At 38.4% G+C, this 22,907-nt stretch overlaps 1 protein-coding gene across 13 annotated transcripts in view; it reads right to left on the reverse strand.

Moving 5' to 3' along the window:
- LOC106077154 (zinc finger MIZ domain-containing protein 1-like) overlaps positions 1-22,907 on the reverse strand; it is a 389,001-nt gene that overhangs the window by 126,712 nt on the left and 239,382 nt on the right. For all 13 annotated transcript variants that reach the window (XM_056021400.1, XM_056021414.1, XM_056021410.1 and 10 more), the window contains one exon: positions 4,009-4,265. In XM_056021400.1, coding sequence (XP_055877375.1) covers positions 4,009-4,059 — 51 coding nt within the window. In that variant the 5' untranslated portion in view covers positions 4,060-4,265. The remainder of the gene's footprint in view (positions 1-4,008; positions 4,266-22,907) is intronic.

Here is a 22,907-nt window from a genome sequence, read left to right on the forward strand (position 1 = left end):
ACAAAATACTTTTAAACTCGTAGATCTAGAGTTTAAAGAACTAAAGGGGCCAAACGGTTGTGAGGCGCAAGTGAATTAGAAAGAAAAAAAAATGGCGCACTGAAGCAAAAGGTTCTATTGTCTAGGATCATCGCAATATTGACTCAAGCATAATGTTTTTAAGTGTAACTTTTTTTTGGTCATCGAAAATGGCTGCCTTACTGGCGAAGTGCGAAATCCAGACATTCTATAGAATTGTTTGAAAGTAACTATATATACGACAAAATTTGTGTTCCATTGAAACGTACTTCCCAATGAGCTGATGCTAGCAGATTGAATGACTTATTATCAAATTCTTTCCTGTTCTCACGAGGCCATGGAGTTGATCGTTATTCAGATCCATGACACTATCTGTAAAGCCTGGTGTAAAACCGTCTCAAGACAATGAATGTATGTTACCACTACAACAGGTCGTCATTACCTAAAAGCTGACTTGTCTCTACTTAGATGAATACGAGGGCAGGGGGTGCACAGTGAGGGGGAAAAAAGTTTCAGTATCCAAATGATCAACACAAAAGTCTGGACGCTGTCCTCACAGGACTCTATGCCATCAATATTCTAGCACCTAGTTCTTGTGTCTGTTAGCGCATTTCACTAATAGGCATTTCATAGTCAGACATGAATTATGAACCTGGAGATTCTAAGTGGCTACTCTTGGACATGAATTATGATACACAAAGCACTAAGGACAGGACATGTCAAGCCAATGTCCGGGATAGTATTCCCAGGAACATACAAGGGAAAAGAAAATGCAGAGAGAGAGAGAGAGAGAGAGAGAAGAGAAATAAATAGTATGCGATGAAGCGCATGAAAAGACAACGCGGTATAAGACACTATTATGTAGAACTAATCACAATGATTGTGGTATGGGTATTGTACAAAAAAAATTGCAGGGAAAAGTATAATACAAACTTCCGGTTGTAAAACGGGTGTGGCATTAAAGTCATAAGACCTTCAGTGTGTCGACTTTGATCAGAATTACATGTACATAATGTCTAGAGTCTAGACTTTTTGATCCTCTATAGACAGAGCATCTTAGAGATCAAGTCTAGACACTCACACGACGGTTTTATTTTCTCCTGTTTAGCGCTATTCCATGAGACAGACGCCTGGTTCAGGTTTAAGACAATACCTTCCGGCTAATGTAATGCATCAGATGAAAGGCGGCTTTGTTGATGTGAAAAGTGGTGCTTGCATAGTTGGTTAGCAAGTCAAAACATCACATTGCGTTGTTTCATAGTAAACAGAAGAATCTAGACACATGACTACGTGTCGGGATAATTAGGGAACAAATCAAGGATTGTTCTTAGTTAATCATTTTAAGTTTTTGAATTAATGCTTCCCGATAATAATGTAAAGGACACTTTTAATTCTATTATTGGACAGAGGTTAACACGCACACACAGACACAATCAAAGCATATCTTTCAGGCATACAGTCAGTGATGAGAATAAACTGTCTTACTTTTAGACAGCACAAGGTCTAGCGCCATTCTAGAAATGTTACGAATCTACTTTGAGGCTTGGACTCGAGAAATCCGTAAAGACATCACTAGGCTAATCAACTTGACCAACCACTATCCATAGTTAACATTTTGTCTAACTTTGGTTCTCAGTCTATTTATAAAGGCTATATTTAAATATATATATTCAAATGCTCACTATATTCTCTCTATATATATAGGTTCAAAATGTTATGTTCACTTTTCAGACCTTATGATCTACAGGTAAATGTCATCCGTTTCTGAAGGCCCACAGTTAACGAGGTTGTCATTTGGCCAGTACAACGACTTACCGCCATTACTATACCCCAACTAACGTCAGGTACCCTTTAGAGTTGGGTGGAAACTAATGTCAGGTACCCTTTAGAGTTGGGTGGAAACTAACGTCAGGTACCCTTTAGAGTTGGGTGGAAACTAATGTCAGGTACCCTTTAGAGTTGGGTGGAAACTAATGTCAGGTACCCTTTAGAGTTGGGTGGAAACTAATGTCAGGTACCCTTTAGAGTTGGGTGGAAACTAATGTCAGGTACCCTTTAGAGTTGGGTGGAAACTAACGTCAGGTATCCATTAGAGTTGGGTAGAAACTAACGTCAGGTATCCATTAGAGTTGGGTGGAAACTAACGTCATGTACCCTTTAGAGTTGGGTGGAAACTAACGTCAGGTATCCATTAGAGTTGGGTGGAAACTAACGTCATGTACCCATTAGAATTGGGTGGAAACTAACGTCAGGTATCCATTAGAGTTGGGTGGAAACTAACGTCATGTACCCATTAGAGTTGGGTGGAAACTAACGTCATGTACCCATTAGAGTTGGGTGGAAACTAACGTCATGTACCCTTTAGAGTTGGGTGGAAACTAACGTCAGGTATCCATTAGAGTTGGGTGGAAACTAACGTCATGTACCCATTAGAGTTGGGTGGAAACTAACGTCAGGTACCCTTTAGAGTTGGGTGGAAACTAACGTCAGGTATCCATTAGAGTTGGGTGGAAACTAACGTCATGTACCCATTAGAGTTGGGTGGAAACTAACGTCAGGTACCCTTTAGAGTTGGGTGGAAACTAATGTCAGGTATCCATTAGAGTTGGGTGGAAACTAACGTCATGTACCCATTAGAGTTGGGTGGAAACTAACGTCAGGTACCCATTAGAGTTGGGTGGAAACTAACGTCAGGTATCCATTAGAGTTGGGTGGAAACTAACGTCAGGTACCCATTAGAGTTGGGTGGAAACTAACGTCAGGTACCCATTAGAGTTGGGTGGAAACTAACGTCAGGTATCCATTAGAGTTGGGTGGAAACTAACGTCAGGTATCCATTAGAGTTGGGTGGAAACTAACGTCAGGTACCCATTAGAGTTGGATGGAAACTAACGTCAGGTATCCATTAGAGTTGGGTGGAAACTAACGTCAGGTACCCATTAGAGTTGGGTGGAAACTAACGTCATGTACCCATTAGAGTTGGGTGGAAACTAACGTCAGTTACCCATTAGAGTTGGGTGGAAACTAACGTCATGTACCCATTAGAGTTGGGTGGAAACTAACGTCAGGTATCTATTAGAGTTGGGTGGAAACTAATGTCAGGTATCCATTAGAGTTGGGTGGAAACTAATGTCAGGTACCCATTAGAGTTGGGTGGAGACTAATGTCAGGTACCCATTAGAGTTGGGTGGAAACTAATGTCAGGTACCCATTAGAGTTGGGTGGAAACTATTGTCAGGTATCCATTAGAGTTGGGTGGAAACTAATGTCAGGTATCCATTAGAGTTGGGTGGAAACTAATGTCAGGTATCCATTAGAGTTGGGTGGAAACTAACGTCAGGTATCCATTAGAGTTGGGTGGAAACTAACGTCAGGTATCCATAAGAGTTGGGTGGAAACTAATGTCAGGTACCCATTAGAGTTGGGTGGAAACTAATGTCAGGTACCCATTAGAGTTGGGTGGAAACTAACGTCAGGTATCTATTAGAGTTGGGTGGAAACTAACGTCAGGTACCCTTTAGAGTTGGGTGGAAACTAACGACAGGTACCCATTAGAGTTGGGTGGAAACTAATGTCAGGTACCCATTAGAGTTGGGTGGAAACTAACGTCAGGTATCCATTAGAGTTGGGTAGAAACTAATGTCAGGTACCCATTAGAGTTGGGTGGAAACTAATGTCAGGTACCCATTAGAGTTGGGTGGAAACTAACGTCAGGTATCCATTAGAGTTGGGTGGAAACTAACGTCACGTACCCTTTAGAGTTGGGTGGAAACTAACGACAGGTACCCATCAGAGTTGGGTGGAAACTAATGTCAGGTACCCATTAGAGTTGGGTGGAAACTAACGTCAGGTATCCATTAGAGTTGGGTGGAACCCTAAGGATCCTGAAATTAAAAATCCCCTCGTTTCGGAAGCCAAGAGCTTGACCATATAGCCACCACGTCTCCGGTATACTATAGAGTACTATAGACACATCTCAAGAGTTCCTACCTGCTTTATGCACTGCAGCCTGTCGTTAGTCTGCTGTATGTGCTTTTCCATGTCAGGCCGGGGCTAACGTGCCATTGGCTGGCCGAGGTCACATGGCGGCGCATCCGCTTGGTTTACGTCACAAAGAAATGACGTGCTCTATGCATCTAGTTTGCAGCCTGTGACGTAGTACACCAGTAGAGTCAAATACGTCACGGGCACTTCCTTAGAGCGTGTGGGCATACTTGTGAAACGAGGCTCAACTGTGTGCAGGCCATCTGGAACGATACAAAAAAATATAAAATAAAAAACATTGGGTGATACATCAACTTCAACATGTGTATTTAAACATGTCATGGGATGTTTCATGAAATGGCTCGAGATGTAGGCACTTTGCGGTCTTTTCTTGTCAAACTCAACAAAGTTCTAGTCACTTTTGCTGTCAATTTGAGTTGTACTTTTAAGCTTGATAAAAATCAGTTTAGAAAGATTATTTTTACTAAATTTTTGACATATTAATTAAAAGTAATGCTTTTATTTTAATTTTAATGCCGTGAAAAAATCTGAAATGACATTTATCATGATAGACACAAACGCATACTTAAATCACGTGGGCAAGTATGACCATTAATAAAGTATTCTTATTCTTGACAACCTAAAAAAAACGTATGTTTGTAGAATTCATAAAAACAAAAAGACATTAAACTCTGAACATGAGAGAGACAATAATTAAAACAAAAATTACCAGTTGCACAAGAACTTTGCAAGATCTAAAATATCAAGATATCGAATTGTCAACACCTTTTCTAGTTTCTGTGACCTAAACGGGATGGACGGACGGACAGACAGACCACACAAAACTAATAGCGGCTTTTCTCCTTTCGGGTGCCGCTAAAATGTAAAGCTCTTACAAATTGTGAATAATCACAAAATTATAGATGTTATAAATTGCTGTAGACCTATTTAAAGTTATCTACAGACTGACTGACTGACGACCTAAAGATTCACTACAGACTGACTAACTGACGACTTAAAGATTCCCTACAGACTGACCCTCCTACTGAATATGCAAGATTTAAAAGAAGCAAAATATACAATAAATACTTTAAAAAAACAAAGCTTATTAAGTGTAGTTGTATCAATTAGTTTTGGATAATAAATCTGTGCGATCAGAAATATTTTTACCAATTGTTTTTGTTTAATGTAATTTCATGCTAGCTTTCTCAATACTCTATGATCATTGGAAAGGGGGTGAGGGGGGGGGGGGCAGAAAGAAGGGAGTATCTGGGTTATCGCTTTTTAAATGTATTTATAAAACATTTTTGTGTGAAAAAGTGAGCGACATAAATTTGAACTCGAGTGCTAAGACCTTATCAGACTCCTCAAGCTAACACGGTAACCACTGTGCTTATGAAAATAAGCTTTATAGTTAGTTATTTATAGTTATTTGCAAACTTTTTTTCTACAAACAATAAAGAGGACTAATTCAATTATCAGTCAAGTCAAATGTCTTTCCCTGGTTAGAGATACCAAACAAAAATAATTAATTAACAATAGTTAATAAAAAAATGTAATTGATTCTTGTGTTGGCATGTACAAGTAATAATTGTACACAATTTCAGCTTGATCCAAGACTAGATGTGAGAGAATTAACGTGTACACACTTTTACAAAACATACAAACAGAGTTGATGTAAACTGTTTTTTGAAAAAAAAAAAGCCTATACCCAAACAAAGACTTAAATTTATATCTTTGTTTCCCTTCGACGTTTGCAAGTTCAAGACTAAACTGCCTGGAATGTATCAGGTATGGGTTTTTCTTTTTTTTTTTGTAGCAAACTTTAGATCTTTGATTTTAAAAGAAGAAATTTGTACTTCTGAATCAGTCAGGCGAGCAAGGTAACATTGGAGCCGGAATTAAGAACATTATGACTGTCCCCCCCCCTCTCATGTGAAATCAAACTGAGCCGTGTACTGTGTGTATCAGAAGGCATTTCAATGCAAGTATTGCGTTTAGTAAATAATAGTGTCTGTCACAGATTACATTATAGAATTGTTTGTACATTTCACTTTTGAAAGTAATATAAGCCCTCGACATGAGTCTCGGGATTTAATCCTCAAATTTAGACACTTGTCATTCAAGTCAGGATTTACCCAAGGGACTTAATTAGTATGTTTGAAATCTATAGACATTTTTGAAAAGAGTTAGCGCCAGAGAATTGGCGGTAGTAAGAAAGAAAAGTCAGTCGAATAAATAATGTCCTTGTAGTCAGTCACGTTTCTAAGAGCTCTGTTTGAAAAGCCTTTGTAATATGCTCATTGATTTGTAATTTGTACATAAACTGTACTTACGTTGTATTTAATAAAGTTCCAGAGTTTTGTTTTATCAAAGAATTGTCAATTGTGATTCTAGATCTTCATTTTTTGTTAACTATTGAATTCAAATAAAATCCCCGGCATCACAACACATCGTGACGTCATACCATCCGAATGTTGTTGTGACATATTTGGCACTCTCCGACTAACAAAAGTTCATGGACAACTTTTAACGAAATTTATTCAAGATCTAGATCTGGGACCAATTTCTAAACTCTTCAAAGGAACTTCATTCTTATTTAACGGAGGACAGAATTTCTGTGTTTAACAGGTCAGTTGGTTATCGATAATTCTTTTATAAAGATTTTCGTTAGAGTTACGTCTAATTCACGAAAACTATTATTATATGTAATTGGCAAAAGGAATAAGACCAATATACATAATAACTGGCAATATAAAAGACCAGTAAAGCAAATAACTGGCAATATAAAAGACCAGTAAAGCAAATAACTGGCAGTATAAAAAAAGACCAGTAAATCAAATAACTGGCGTTATAAAGAAGACCAGATTTAACCAACTGTTAAACCAGTAAAAAAGTACATCGGCTCAATAGATCTATATTATTATTATATCTGAGATAAAGCCAAAATCCAGATATTGAACATTTTGCTCCAATACAAGAAACTAACAAAGAAATTAAATATGGCTTCCAGTTCTAGAACACAACGATTCTTCGAATTAATAGAATTTGCCAAAGAAAAGCAAATTTCAAAGCCAGACCAGTGGGCAGAGAAACAAGAAGAGAAAGAATATCAAGAGCAAGAATCTGAAAAACAAAGGCAAGAAGCTGAAAAACAAAGGCAAGATTCTGAAAAACGCATGCAATTAGAAGAAAAAAAATTGCAAGACGCCGAGAAACAAAGGCAAGAAGCCGAGAAACAAAGGCAACACGAAAAAGAAAAAATGGAATTCGAAAGGCAAAATAAAGAAAGCATTCCAATTCAAGGTCACTCAAGTATGTTTGACAAATACAGATTAATGAACAAAATATCGGCTTTCAACGAAAACATTGACAATATGGACTCGTATCTCATAAGATTTGAAGAAATAGCTACAACATCCGGTCTACCTGAAGCACATTGGTCGAGCTCACTCCTCACCCTTTTGACTGGCAAAGCTGTCAACATTTGCTCACAACTGTCCATCAATGAACGCAGCACTTACTCTGATATCAAGGAAGCTCTACTGCGCCAATACGGAGCAACTTCAGCCAACTATAGAAAGAAATTCTATAATGAAAGGCCACAGCAAAATGATGATCCTCAAATTTTTGTAGCTAATATGTCAATGTGGTTTGATAGATGGGTATCCATGGCAAAAATAGAAGAAAGTTACCAAGCTCTTCGTCAACATATTATTATCGACAACATTACCCATGCTCACTCAGAAGATATTCAATCCTACATTATAGAGAGAAATCCTACTGATATACAGACATTAACCAAGATCATCAGACAATATAGAGCAGCCTATCCAAACAAGTCAGTCAAACCATCTGTTGAAGAAAATTTTGTCTGCTTTGCTCAAGACAAAAATGCAAGATATAAGTCAGATGACAAAGTCAAATGCAACAAATGTCATAAACTAGGGCATTTCACGTCTCAATGCCGCAGCAGAACCACAGAATGTTCATTTTGCCATAAAAAGGGTCACCAAACTCATGAATGTTGGAAAAAACAGGCAGTCTCCAAAAATCAAAATTTTGATAGACCCACATCACCAACTCAAAGATACAGCAATAGAGAGCAATACAATCTCAACATAGCACCTGGAAACAATAAACCAGATAACAACAAACCTCGCTACAGAAGTCATTCACAGGACTCCAGACCACAATATATGCCAAACAGAAGCTCATATAACAGAAGCTATTACAATGAGCACTCAACTATGACAGTCATTGCAAAGTCCAATGGTCTCAAATTTTATCCAGGCTTTGTAGGAGACAAGAAGGTGGAAGTTCTTCGCGACACCGGAAGCACGTCCACATTAGTACATGAACGCTTCGTACACGCAAACCGTTTCACAGGCAACCACGTCCAAGTCACTGCATTCAACGGAACTGTCAGCAAGTTACCTGAAGCCATCATTTATGTTACTACACCATTCTTCAGTGGTCAAACAAAAGCATTAGTAACACCCAATCTACCAGTGGACCTAATCATTGGAAACATAGAAGGAGTTAAAGAATGCACTCCTCAAGAACTTGCTGAATGTACAAATGCCATAGAGCAAGGTCAAAAATGTTTAGCAGTAATGACAAGATCCATGTCCAGACAACAAGAACATTTGGCACCTGAACAGGTTAGCCAAAATAATCACATAGCTACCTCAGTTACTCAAGTTATGCAGAATGCAACAGAACCATTTACTAGTCCAGTAGCCAGCAACAATCAAGAACACTCAACATGGACACCCCCAGTTACATCAAGCCCATCCCTACCGGTCATAAGTCCACCTCCAATTCCCGAATGTCCATTGTTGAACTTTGAAGAACAAGACGACATGCCCAGAGTCTCTAGCAATGATACAAGAACTCTAACTGGTCAAACTGAAGTCAATCAAGACAAGTCTCATGAACCAGAAGCAGATAACAAAGAAATTTTTATTCAATCAACTTTGGCTATACCAGACAAAAGAAAAACTATGCAATCTGACTCTATCACTCATACAAGTATTCCTCATTTGAAAGAATATGAGTCAACTAAAGAAGCCATTACAACCAAGAACATTGGAAGTCAAAGAATATTACATGAACACATGAAATCAAGATATTTTGCTCAAGGAGATCAAGTCAATTTACTGTTACCAGATTTCAGTAACAAACTGTTTTACAAATGGCAAGGTCCATTTACCATCACCAGAAAGATTTCCAACCTGCTTTATGAAATCAATGTCAACAAGTCAACCAAAGTATTTCATGTTCATATGTTTGAACATTACCATGAAACAGATAATGAAGACATCAAAGCAGAAGTTGAACATTTTACAAGCTTAGCAACTATTCCTGAGGAAGAAGAAGAAACATCATCAACACCCATTCCTGAGATAGATGTTTCATTACCAGCATCAAATCAAATTGACATTCCCAAGGTCATCACTCTGAATGACATAGCACTACAAACAGTGAAGAACATTAAAGTGTTTCCAGACCATGCAGATTTCTTTACCAGTGTTTCTGAGACATTTCCAGTACTGCAATTTGAAAGAAACTCAGAAAGCAATAACATTGACAACACCAAGTTTCATCCTCCGTCCACTCAAGGGGCAACTTTTCTTCAGAAAGGAACAAATGAACTTCTTCAACATTGCTGTATTGACCGATTGAACTCAGACATGTTCAGTCATTGCTCTATTGAACATTCTAATGCAAAACATTCTGCTACCATTGTTCTACAGCGTCAAAGTTCATCAACCAGAAAATTGAGTTTTGGTTTCGGACAGTTCTTATTTTCACCAAACTCAAACGCGGTTCAATCAGACATTATCTGTGCGATCATTATGACATGGAGACAACAGCTTCATGAACTGAAAGACCTTTTCTTCAAGTTTAGAAAACGCGTACACACATCCATGACGGACACTCAGAAGTATTCCGAACTTCACACTTACATTTTATATATGTACTACAGCATATTTAGTGCCACTTGATCCATTATCATTCATACTCGTCAAGGAAGAACAGTATTCAGTTGTACTTAATCAATTAATTTGTCTACTCATTTTTTTCACAGGAGTTCTATATCAGATTATGTTATATTTATTTCAGCACCAAGCAACCCACTGAGGAAGGTCATTCATTCAAGATACTTTGTTTATTATGTTTCAGCATCTTTGCATATGACATGCATCAGACATTTTAATTTTTAAATCATGAGCATTTTATTTCAGGTATATTATTATTGCATATATCCTATTATAATAGTACAGATACATGACATATAATTGGAATTTTTCATTGCTTCACACATATTGAGATTTATTTCACATTGAGTATTATTTTTTCAGAAGATTGTCATGTATACATCATTTTTTTTTCTATGTCAATTTTTCATATGCATTATATTTTTCCATGTACACATTTTCACATTAGTACTAACCAAATGAGTTATAATGTCATATTTAATATTATCATGAAGCACCATGAAGAGAAGTAACTCATTCAATTCAAGATTTATGCTTTGTACAACTTTTGATATTGTTCATGACAAGCATTGTCTCATTTTCATAACCACTTGTATAGTGAAACAAGTGTTCAAAGTCATCAATAATTTTATTCACTGCATTTACATATTTTTTATCTCCAAGTTGACTTTATTTTGTCATATGTTACCTCAACCATTTTTCTATAATTTCATGTATGGTATTTTGTGTATATTTAAATAATTTTAATACATATGAGCATTTCTATTACCATACAAATGCTAAATGGAGAGGGGGGTAATATGTCACAGATTACATTATAGAATTGTTTGTACATTTCACTTTTGAAAGTAATATAAGCCCTCGACATGAGTCTCGGGATTTAATCCTCAAATTTAGACACTTGTCATTCAAGTCAGGATTTACCCAAGGGACTTAATTAGTATGTTTGAAATCTATTGGTTGATTTGAATTTAAACAAAGACATTTTTGAAAAGAGTTAGCGCCAGAGAATTGGCGGTAGTAAGAAAGAAAAGTCAGTCGAATAAATAATGTCCTTGTAGTCAGTCACGTTTCTAAGAGCTCTGTTTGAAAAGCCTTTGTAATATGCTCATTGATTTGTAATTTGTACATAAACTGTACTTACGTTGTATTTAATAAAGTTCCAGAGTTTTGTTTTATCAAAGAATTGTCAATTGTGATTCTAGATCTTCATTTTTTGTTAACTATTGAATTCAAATAAAATCCCCGGCATCACAACACATCGTGACGTCATACCATCCGAATGTTGTTGTGACAGTGTCATTAAAGTCAATTAAAATTACTAAGAATTACTAGTGTCATTTCAGTTCCAACTTGTTACATGTAATAGTGTTATTACACTCAATACAACTTGTTGAAAGTAAGAAAAGATGTTAGTGTTATTACACTCAATACAACTTGTTGAAAGTAAGAAAAGATGTTCCATAGTCAACAAGTAACAAAGTTTTTCTTCTTTAAATAACATTACTCTTTTATGTAGCTGATGTCTCTTATTAGTAAGAGCGATTTTTCCGAGAAAGTTGACAGTTTATGCATATCTTTGGAAAAAAAATACCAGCTAATTGGCCACACGGGGAAAACTCCGGTTGTTCAAAATCTCTAAAATTAAATTGGGCTTTGCCTACGTCGTTTTATTTTAAACTCAGGCCAGTGGGAATTCCCGCATAGATTCAATAAAGAGTTGCATACATTAATAGGAACACGTTTGTGCACCGTCGTCGGTAGAAATCATGAGGTGGATTGCTAGAATTCATCTGTGATAATTTGTTCATATGACTACAATAGTTTATTTACACACAAAACCGTTACTATAACTCGAACTAGAAGCAGAATTCTTGTCTAGGCTACGGTCTTTTAATGATTCCTAGTTTGGACCATATTATAATTTTTTATCCTCTGATTACATTTATACATGCAAGTAATCAAGATTTGTTTCCGAGAGGGCTGAAATTGACCAAAGTAAAGGAAGACATTGAGCGTATATTTTACAAAACTTCTTGATAAAACCTAGTTTTCTCTGGGAAAGAAAGCAACCAAAAAATGTGTTTATTGAAATATGAAAAGATTCTCTGAAATATTTCTGAACAATATTCTGTATTAATATAATCAGTGCAAGAGAAAACCCAAATCTAGGTGGCACTCAACAACGCTAATCAATCATGATGATTGTTTGGTAGTTCTGTATCGCTATACACTGTGCTCATCAGTTCGTGTGGAGAGAAATATTGAATCGAATTATTTCTACAGTCTTAGAGTTTGCACTTTCAAAGTCATTTCTCAAATGAGGTATTTCATTCTATAGATCTTTTCCACTAGACTCGGACTTATTTCACTCTATAGAACTTCTCCATTGCAATTTGAGAATCATGTACAGCTTGTTGCTAAGAGTACGTTTCTAGCATTTTTACAGGCCCCTGAAAGTGAAAAGACGCTATTAGTTTTGCGTGGTTTGTCCGTCCGTCCGTCCGTCCCGTTTATATCTCGTAAACTAGAAAAGATAGGGAAAATCCGAGATCATAATATTTTAGACCATTCTAAGTTCTGATGCAAAGGTTACTTTTTTTTTCTTTTCTGAAAGCGAAAAATCTAATTTTTTAAATCAAGTATGCAAGCAGTTTTTTTTTTTCATAAAATTACACCATTTTTACAACTATTCAATATTAATAGTAACAAACATTGGAGGCTATTTAGTAAGGGAAATGATTATTTACCATACATTTAACACATTTATTGCAAACGGTTTTAGATTTTTTGTCAAAAAAAAAATTACTTTAACAATAGCATTGCAAAGTTAAGTAAATTCTGTCATACTAACTATTACATTTACAAAAACCAAAAAAAAAAAAATTAATTTAATTTTTTAAGGAAAAAATCTATTTAGTATGCATATATAAGTGAGACATAGTGAAGTTTTTCATATTATCGCGTGAACTGCGCAGATGCACCGCGGCTATAGAATACAAAAGGAACAGAATTTTATTTTTTACGGAAATGTGTTTTTTCTTGAGGTTTGAATAAGAGATTAATCCTTTACAAAACAATTAGACTAATTAGATAATCATTATAAGACATCAGTTAGGTCAGGTTCACAATAGTTCACATCTAACTTCACCTTCACTTTCACCTATCCCTTGTCTGGTGGACCGTTGGGGCACCACACAAAATCTGTCAACATTCTTTCTCCATTCTTCTCTGTCATTTGCCTTTGATAGAATTTCATTATGATATTCTTTCTGAAAATATTGAAACCTGCCTTTTACCTGCCTGGGTGGACCACTTCGAAGAGCCGATTTTGAGTTTGTGTTTCCACACAAACTGTCTTTGTAACCTTGTTGATATATGTTTATACTTTTGGACTCGACAACAACTTACAAAAATATTGTCAATGTTACTACCTCGTGACTTTTGTTATGAAGTTAAAGACATCTGAGTTCAGCCATTTAGTCCATCAATGAATCTGTAAGACATTGTGTGCTCTCTATTGTTTCATTGTAATGTATCATAATACTTATTTTTTGTATCTTAACAAGGACATAAATACCAAAATACTATACGAATAAATAACATCTAAAATAAAGACACAATTTTATCCAGTATAGTATTCTCCAAAAATTATTTTTAATTTAATTTAAGTTTTACTATTTAAACATCTAAAATACATGTTGTCAGTTTAGAGATCAGTTTGACAGTTTTTAGAGTCTTCCTTTGATATAGTTATTTAGACGTTATTTCTTTTTTTTTTATATTTATGCAAGATATATAATTGAATAAAGATAACGCCATGTATGCTATGCGACTGAATCAGGTCATTTGTTTCTGTGATGTAAGTCATGTCATTTATTTTTGCGACTTCAGGCAGGTCATTTTTTTTTCAATAACGACAGTCAGCACTACACGATGACCTAACTTATTATATTTTCATTATTCGTATGACTTTTCAGCCGAAATACTGTCCAACCGGTCACTAGACTTGACCAGGGTTTGATTCTGGGACCATTGGTTCAGCGGCTAAGCTTCCATTCTTTCATGCAAATTACGTTTCAACAATTTTACTCGTCGGCTTCTAGTGTCGGGCCAGGTAAGTAGTCGATCTGTTGCAGGGCATAGCCCCACCAAACTTTCGGCCAGTGAGCAAGTCAAGCGGCACCTTCGACATAGCCACCTAACTTTCGGCCAGTGAGCAAGTCAAGCGGCACCTTCGACATAGTCACTTAACTTTCGGCCAGTGAGCAAGTCAAGCGGCACCTTCGACATAGCCACCAAACTTTCGGCCAGTGAGCAAGTCAAGCGGCACCTTCGACATAGTCACCTAACTTTCGGCCAGTGAGCAAGTCAAGCGGCACCTTCGACATAGCCACCTAACTTTCGGCCAGTGAGCAAGTCAAGCGGCACCTTCGACATAGTCACCTAACTTTCGGCCAGTGAGCAAGTCAAGCGGCACCTTCGACATAGCCACCAAACTTTCGGCCAGTGAGCAAGTCAAGCGGCACCTTCGACATAGTCACCAAACTTTCGGCCAGTGAGCAAGTCAAGCGGCACCTTCGACATAGTCACGGAGGTCACGAGTCAAGTCGTGTTGTAATTAGAAGTCATGTACTGGCTGTAAGGTAGACTAGATAGCCTACAATTAGAAGTCAGGTAGTGGCTGTAACGTAGGACTAGATAGCCTACAATTAGAAGTCAGGTAGTGGCTGTAACGTAGGACTAGATAGCCTACAATTAGAAGTCAGGTAGTGGCTGTAACGTAGACTAGATAGCCTACAATTAGAAGTCAGGTAGTGGCTGTAACGTAGGACTAGATAGCCTACAATTAGAAGTCAGGTAGTGGCTGTAACGTAGACTAGATAGCCTACAATTAGAAGTCAGGTAGTGGCTGTAACGTAGGACTAGATAGCCTACAATTAGAAGTCAGGTAGTGGCTGTAACGTAGGACTAGATAGCCTACAATTAGAAGTCAGGTAGTGGCTGTAACGTAGGACTAGATAGCCTACAATTAGAAGTCAGGTAGTGGCTGTAACGTAGGACTAGATAGCCTAGTAATTAGAAGTCAGGTAGTGGCTGTAACGTAGGACTAGATAGCCTACAAGTCCTTTCTAATCCATGAAGCTTGTTTTAATTCTAACATTGGACTTGATGACAGCGACAGGCATACAAAAATATATATATATATACACTGGACATTGCTGGCTACAGTTTCAGCATTCTTCAATCTGCACCATTAAATCATTATCAACAAAAAATGCAAAGAGAAATCGATCGTTATTGATCTGAACACAATCAATTTCTGTAACAGGGGGCGACAACTTAAGCCTTCAATTTTTAATTGCTAACTGAAGTACAGATATTTTAACTGCATATCTTATGAGCGTACGCACGTGTGAGCGCGTGCGTGTGTATGTAAGAGAGAGAGAGAGGGAGAGAGAGTGAGAGAGATTGTGCGCTGAAGTGAAAAACAAACGAGATTTGACGATCAATAAAAAGGTAAACAAAGTCCAAGGGATCTAATCCCGGCAATGTTCAAGTAAATAACTGTCACCTCACCCACCCACAAGCTGAGACCAGTACATTACATATACCCAACTGATACACACACCCACACACACACACTGAGGCCATACCTCTACATTATATACACAAACATTAGCTGATGTTCGTGTAATACATTACATACAGAGTTGCTACAGTTGCTACAACTACACTACTACAATGTCCTAGATAATCTCTCTCTCTACACCAATGATAACTTTCTTTATATCTTTCTGTTCATGTTTTTCACGCTTATTCTCTCTCTCTCTCTCTCTCGTATCTCTTTCACTTTCTCCCTCTTTTTCTCTCCTTCTTGCCTCCGACTCCTCTCCATATGACCTCTCTCCTCTTTCTCTCTACTTCTTGCCTCCGACTCCTCTCCATATGACCTCTCTCCCCTTTCTCCTCTTTCTCTCTCCTTCTTGCCTCCGACTCCTCTCCATATGACCTCTCTCCTCTTTCTCTCTACTTCTTGCCTCCGACTCCTCTCCATATGACCTCTCTCCCCTTTCTCCTCTTTCTCTCTCCTTCTTGCCTCCGACTCCTCTCCATATGACCTCTCTCCTCTTTCTCTCTACTTCTTGCCTCCGACTCCTCTCCATATGACCTCTCTCCCCTTTCTCCTCTTTCTCTCTCCTTCTTGCCTCCGACTCCTCTCCATATGACCTCTCTCCTCTTTCTCTCTACTTCTTGCCTCCGACTCCTCTCCATATGACCTCTCTCCCCTTTCTCCTCTTTCTCTCTACTTCTTGCCTCCGACTCCTCTCCATATGACCTCTCTCCTCTTTCTCTCTACTTCTTGCCTCCGACTCCTCTCCATATGACCTCTCTCCCCTTTCTCCTCTTTCTCTCTCCTTCTTGCCTCCGACTCCTCTCCATATGACCTCTCTCCCCTTTCTCTCTACTTCGCACCCCCCTCTCACTTTCTCTTATTGTATCTATGGCTGCCTTATTGTTTTGTTTTCAACTATTTGTTTGGGTCAGTTGTTGTTTTAATTTGACCCTATGCTGTTTGAATTTGACCCTATGCTGTTTGAATTTGACCCTATGCTGTTTGAATGATGCAAAAGTTCACTCACTATAGTATGTTTATATATTCAATTTTAGGGCCTACAACAAATTCACGAGTCTAGCATGCTGCACATACCCAAACCGAGACGAATTATGGGGGAGGCTAAAGAAGTCAGAACATACAATACCTGCCCCGTAGCCTAGGGCCGGCCTTAGGCCACTGCAACCTAAGTGGCCGCAGTGGGCCTCGCACTTTCATAGATCTCGCGCTAATTCTAGGTGTAAATTATTAAATTAAACCATTATAACTTATATATATAATAACAGGTTTCCCGCAGCCTCCTGATTTTCCAGGGCCTCAAGGAAATCTCATAAAATTGCAAAATAGTCCTCGAAATCTGAAATTATTAATATCTCATGAAAACTCATAAAAATCTCCTGAAAAATAGACAAAATTATCATTTTGGAGTGCAAATTTTATGCGCGCTAAAAAGAAAAAAAACCCAGCATAGTCAGCTTTCATTTTATAAAAAAAAAAGGGTATTGCAAAGATGAATGTATTTTTGAATATAAAATCTTAATTTCGACATTATGCTTATCCCTACCCAAGATTGGGCCCCGCGCAATAAATTTCACAAAGGGGCCCGGTTATTGTTAGGGCGGCCCTGCCCGTAGCTGCATACTCTGCCCGGTCCCGGCGAATTTCGAAGCCCGTTACAGCACTGAATGAGTCAGACGTGACTTAGAAGAGTCAGTGTTGCATGTCTTGCAATAATGTCCACGAGCTGCAGGTAGTGTCACTTACCTGTTCGGGAGCTATGAGGCACTACGGGAGCTATGAGGCACTACGGGAGCTATGAGGCACTACGGGAGGCCTTAGCCTTGTTACCAATTGGAGTTCATCCCAGGTCAGGCATGTAGACTGAGCTTAAACGTTTGGACTCATTGGTGAAATAAACAGAACATTTCACGAGAACCACGTTTGTGTATCTGTGTGTGCAAGATGTCTATCCGATCGTAAGAGCTCTGGACTGTCGTCTAGATGTTCTCGGGTCAAAACCATGTCTGCCGCCAACCGCCCGCTGTTCTGTAGTTGAGCAGGACGTTTGTTTAAGAATGAGTAATCTTCAATTCATCCGAAATATGTAAAACCAACAAAAAAAAAAACAACAAATGTGTGTATGTGTGTTTTAATTATTCTGAAATCTAACTGATACAGCCACACTTCAATTGTTCAGCCATTAACCCACAGATCGTTTTCTTTGAGATTATTTTCAATATAGAATCAAGAGAAAACATTTTTCTCAGCATGCGATCATCAGATATAACTGACACGTCCGAATCAGAAGCCCCATTAGTAACGAACCATGCTGGGAATTACTCCCTTAGAGCACGTGAGAGGAAGCGAGCAGTGAGTCTTAAGGTCGCCATGTCCCCTTACAAGGACAGCCCTAGTGTCGGACATGTACCAGTTATCTCTCTATCTAAGCCTTGTCCCAATCGCCTTTCGTGCAGAACATAAAGAATGTGTTCTATTGTTTCGTCGTCCTCCATGCAGTGGCGGCACCGTGTGTCGCAATTTTCCCTCCACCGTCCGAAGTAAACACCAATTGGACAGTGTCCGACTCGGAACTGGGCTAGGACGACCTGTTCCACACGATTAAGTTGCCACCACGCATCCTTTCTGTCCGGTCTACTCATTGCCTTGTGGAGCTCACGGCCCTTGTCCGAAGAATACCAGCCATCCTACCAAAGCGCCAACAAATGTTTGTCGGCCAGGGATCGTACACTTTGGTATGTGCACGGTACATCATGCTCGAGTCCCGTCGCGACCGCGGTTTTTGCGAGGTGGTCAGCCAAGTCGTGACTGACCACTCACAATGGGCGAGCACCCATTTGTAAAGTAATGCTCACACCGAATCCTAGGAGACGCCGTGAGGACGTCCCATACCCTTCTGACACCTTCTTCAAGCCCCGCTAAGGCCTCTAGTGCGGACATCGAGTCCGTGCTTCGGACTGTCGTCGCCATAGCGTCGGGTTCGAACCCTCCCCTGCAGGTGATTTGGTTTAGGACATAATAATTTTGAATTCTGATGGAAAGTCTGAGATATTACAAGTCTCTCAAATATAAAACACATTTATCGAATTATCCATTTGGTTAACAGACTTGGCTATCATTCCGCCCCAAAGACCATTCCTACTTATAAAGTATATGGACTTGAAAAGTATAGACTAAAGTATATGGACTTGAAAAATGTAGACCATTTGAGAGAGAGTGACAGATAAACAAGAGTTATGGACATTTTATTTTAAAGGAAGAAAGAAACAGACAATTGTACCGACAGACTGTCACAAGCATGATGTAACGAGCACAAAGAAGGAAATTTCCCAAAACTAAAAATAACATTCTAGAAAAAAAAAATTGTGAGCTCCGGAAACGTAAAGTTTGCTAAGTAAATATAAAAGTGGACTTTTGGTCCGTCAGATTGTACAATAAAATGGTTCATGAGTTACGTTGAATGTGGACAAACTACTGTTCTTGTTCATTGTTCTTTAAATGGAGCTAAAATTAAAGTTATACATTTGTTCCCATTGTCTTCCTCTTGGAGCGTCACATTGAAGCAAGGAAAAAAAAAAGCCGCGTATGGACCTCATTCATCAAAACGAACGGTCACGTGATAATATTGATAAAACAACGGAAAAACTGTCACGTGATAACCATTGTTGATTAAAATTAGATCGCAATTTGTATAGAAGAGGTAGAGAAGCACATGACTCAATGTTGTTTGTTTACGATTGGTGAATGAGGTGCATTCTGCTCTGATTAAGTATAACATAAGACAGACTAGGAGATAGAATAGACCTTACAGAGAAACATTTGAACGGCATAATAAAAGATGATGATGTACAGACATCATGCAAAGAGAGGAAGACAGAAAATACAAAAGTACATCTGTGTGTGTGTGTGTGTGTTTCTAAACTGTTGACGTAACATTACTTGACACGACTGTAGAGAGTTCATCAATCTGGAACACTTTAGTAGATATTGGAATACTTGGAACTAAAAAAGTCTATAAAGTCATTGTGTGAAGTGAAGAAATTGAGTTGATGACTTTAGAACTGTGCGGGTACAGAACATACGTTTCTCACAATGGGTGTGAAGAACAAAAATGAAAGAGAGAGACAGAGAGAGAGAGAGACAGAGAGAATATATTACGTTCTAAAAATCCACCATAGTCTTAAGAAGGCCTTGATATACAACTAAAAGGATGGACTAAAAGGTGACAGAGAAAGGTAAATGGAAAGATAGGTTTTAGAAAGTAAATTAGAAACGGACAAAGGCAGAGAGAAAAAGAGAAGGAATAAAAAAGAGAGAAATGGTTAGAAACTAAAGTAGAAAGAGATCAAACGAAGCTTAAAGAGTAGAAAGCGAACTGAGAGTAAAATAGAAAGAGAAGTACGAAGGTTAAAGAAGGTTAAAGAGTAAAGTAGAAAAGAGAAAGTAAGAAGGTTAGAGAGTAAGAAAGAGAAAAGAGGTTAGAGAGTTGAGGACGAAAGTTTAAAAAAAAAAGAGTTTTCTTTGTGTTTCATTTTATTCTTCTCTCTCATTAATAGAGAGTCCCGCTGGTGGCCAGAAAATCTGTTTTTGACTCCAGGTGGAGTGGGGGAGATGACAGTTTATCACTTGGTGAATGCACGAGCCCCCAATGTCTCCATCACTTTGCATTCAGCACACAGAAGAACATGTTCAGGACTATTACAGGTGCAGACGTTCCATAAATATAAGAGCTTTAACTCCAGGGAAGTGAGGTTGTTTTTTTTTTTTTAAAAAAAAAGCTCAAGGGGAGTAATTCACAGTAAACAAAACCGCTCTTCCGCTCTCGTTCTCTCCCATTGCTCTCCCCCCCCCCCCTCCCACGAATGTAAGCTTCTTAAAGTGAGGACAAGCAATGTCTGAGTCTGGGAGGGGGAAGGGAGGGACTTGTCGAGAGATGTACGAGCGTTCGGAGGTGGGGCGGTCTCTGTGTGAGTGAGATGTGAGTGTGTGTGTGAGGTCAGAATGTGTGTGTGAGTGACTTTGTGCTCTTGATGCCAAGGGAGCTATACGACGACGTTTTACGATCTGGAGGAATGAGTTCTATTTATATCGTGGTGGGAGAGGGGCGCTATCAACGGTTCTCATTTGGCTTTCATTCCTGGGTGTTGTCGAACAGGATCCCCCGTTGTAGGAGAGGACCATTGGAGGGATATCAGGTGACTTCTGTACGTAGATCAGGCGCCATGCTTAAATAACGTAGGCAAATAATGTGCAGCTTGGGGGGGGGGGGTTCCACCCCCAACCCGCGTTTTTTTTTTATCTTCTGATACACTATAATGAGCTGTGCTTATCTATTTAACGCACTGCTTTCTCTCTCTCTCTCTCTCTCTCTCTCTCTCTCTTACACTCATTGAAAAACTGTAGACATATGTAAAAACCCAGTTACAAATTACCTTTCCACACAGAGGGTCTTTGTGGATGGGGGGTGTCGGATAAAGAGAAAGAAATGTGATAATTTCCCACGGTTAAATTAACGAGCTACCTTAACGACGCCCACCCACAAGTTGATATGGTGGTGGGCGATGCGCTGGTGATCTTGTTAGGGAGAAGCCAGGCAGCAATGCACAGCCAAGGGCGAGTAATTTTGCTTTAACAACAATGCCAAGAGCACATAATTCTGTCCACAAAACCATGTCAGGGACACAGCCGTTCTGTATGCACCCCATTACGGTAAAAGCTAAGGACGATAACACTGCAGATACTTATCTCCCTTACCCAATAAACAACAAACAAACTTCAGGTTGCAGAGGATGAACAAGAAAAAAAACATTAACATATATAATTTTAAAAAGACAACACCTCAATTATACAACTTAAATTATAAAATATATTTAAAAAAATAATGTTTAAAAAATGCTTATAGCATACAAAGAGTATAGAACCCGAGACTTTGACACCATCAGCTGCTTGAACGAACGATCTAGATCAGTGATGCCCAAAGTACGCCCCGCGGGCCAGATCCGGCCCACGACGTGATTTCACCCGGCTCGCCGAAATGTCGGCACAAAGTGTAGAAAATCCTCCCTTTTTCCAAAAAAAAAAAAAAAAAAAAAAACTATAGAAAAAAACATTAGAAGGTGCAAAAATGTATCTGTACTTACGTTAGGAGCTTATAGCCCTCAATTTGCTTCTCCTGATTGATTGGTACCTTGGCATTTAACATTTGTGCGTTTATGAAATAGGTATCTGAGTGTAGAATGTACGTTTTCAACCAGGAAAAGTGACACGGTTCTTTACTTTTTTTGTGGAACATGATAATAAGCCAACATATTTGTTTTATAAAGTGTGGCTATTTTAAAAATCAAAAACATATAAACGACATTATAAAACAAATATGACGGCATTCTTGGTTTAAGCTGAGAATAACGTCTGTATTATATAAGATAAGATAAGAAGATAAAAGATTGTTAAACTAGGCCTAGAAATTAGAGGATTGATGGAAATATTTCCCTAAAAAAGAGACAGGAAAATGACTCGGCTGTAAAGCTAGCTACAATGCTGCTGATATTTTAAGTAGAGAAATGAAGCCATCTTCTGAGGCGGGGAAAGAAGATGCATTTCAAATATCCCATTAAATAATGAAGCACAGAATCTACGGGTTTTCGGGTCTATCGTTTTTGTTGTCCTACGTTTTCGTTCATGTGGCCCGCGACAGGAGTGTCGAAAATTAAAATGGCCCGCAGGTCGAATTAGGTTGGGCATCTCTGATCTAGATAGTATATATTGCATTTAAAATAAAACCATAAGCAAAGCTTAAATAATCTTGTAATAAACGTTAAGTAACTTTAAATTTAATAACTAACTTAGGTCTACACTACGGCTGACTACGCCATGTTTTTTTTAAATTAAATAATTCCAGTGATAGGCCTCTAAATATAGACTTCCAAGACGGTGCGCAAATTTTTTTTGAATATTAATTTATTAAGCTCGTGAATCCACGCCTTCCTTTCGGACATTCCCGCACGCGATAGTCCTTTCAAGAACACGATAGTGCTTTCAAAACCGCTGCTGGCTCTAGATCTACGTCTAGTTCTCAAGCCAAATTGATATTTATTTATTTACTTTGCAAATTAGAACGGTCCAACTAGAATGTTCACATGTACACGTTGACCTTATGTTTGCTCTATTCCATATAGGACATGAGGAACATGTGTATGCTTTCTGTGTAAGTGTTATAACCTATTTGTATGGTGTAACATACTTATCTAGTGAAACAATCAATGTCT

This window comes from Biomphalaria glabrata, chromosome 2 (assembly GCF_947242115.1).
Source record: "Biomphalaria glabrata chromosome 2, xgBioGlab47.1, whole genome shotgun sequence".
NCBI lineage: Eukaryota > Metazoa > Mollusca > Gastropoda > Planorbidae > Biomphalaria > Biomphalaria glabrata.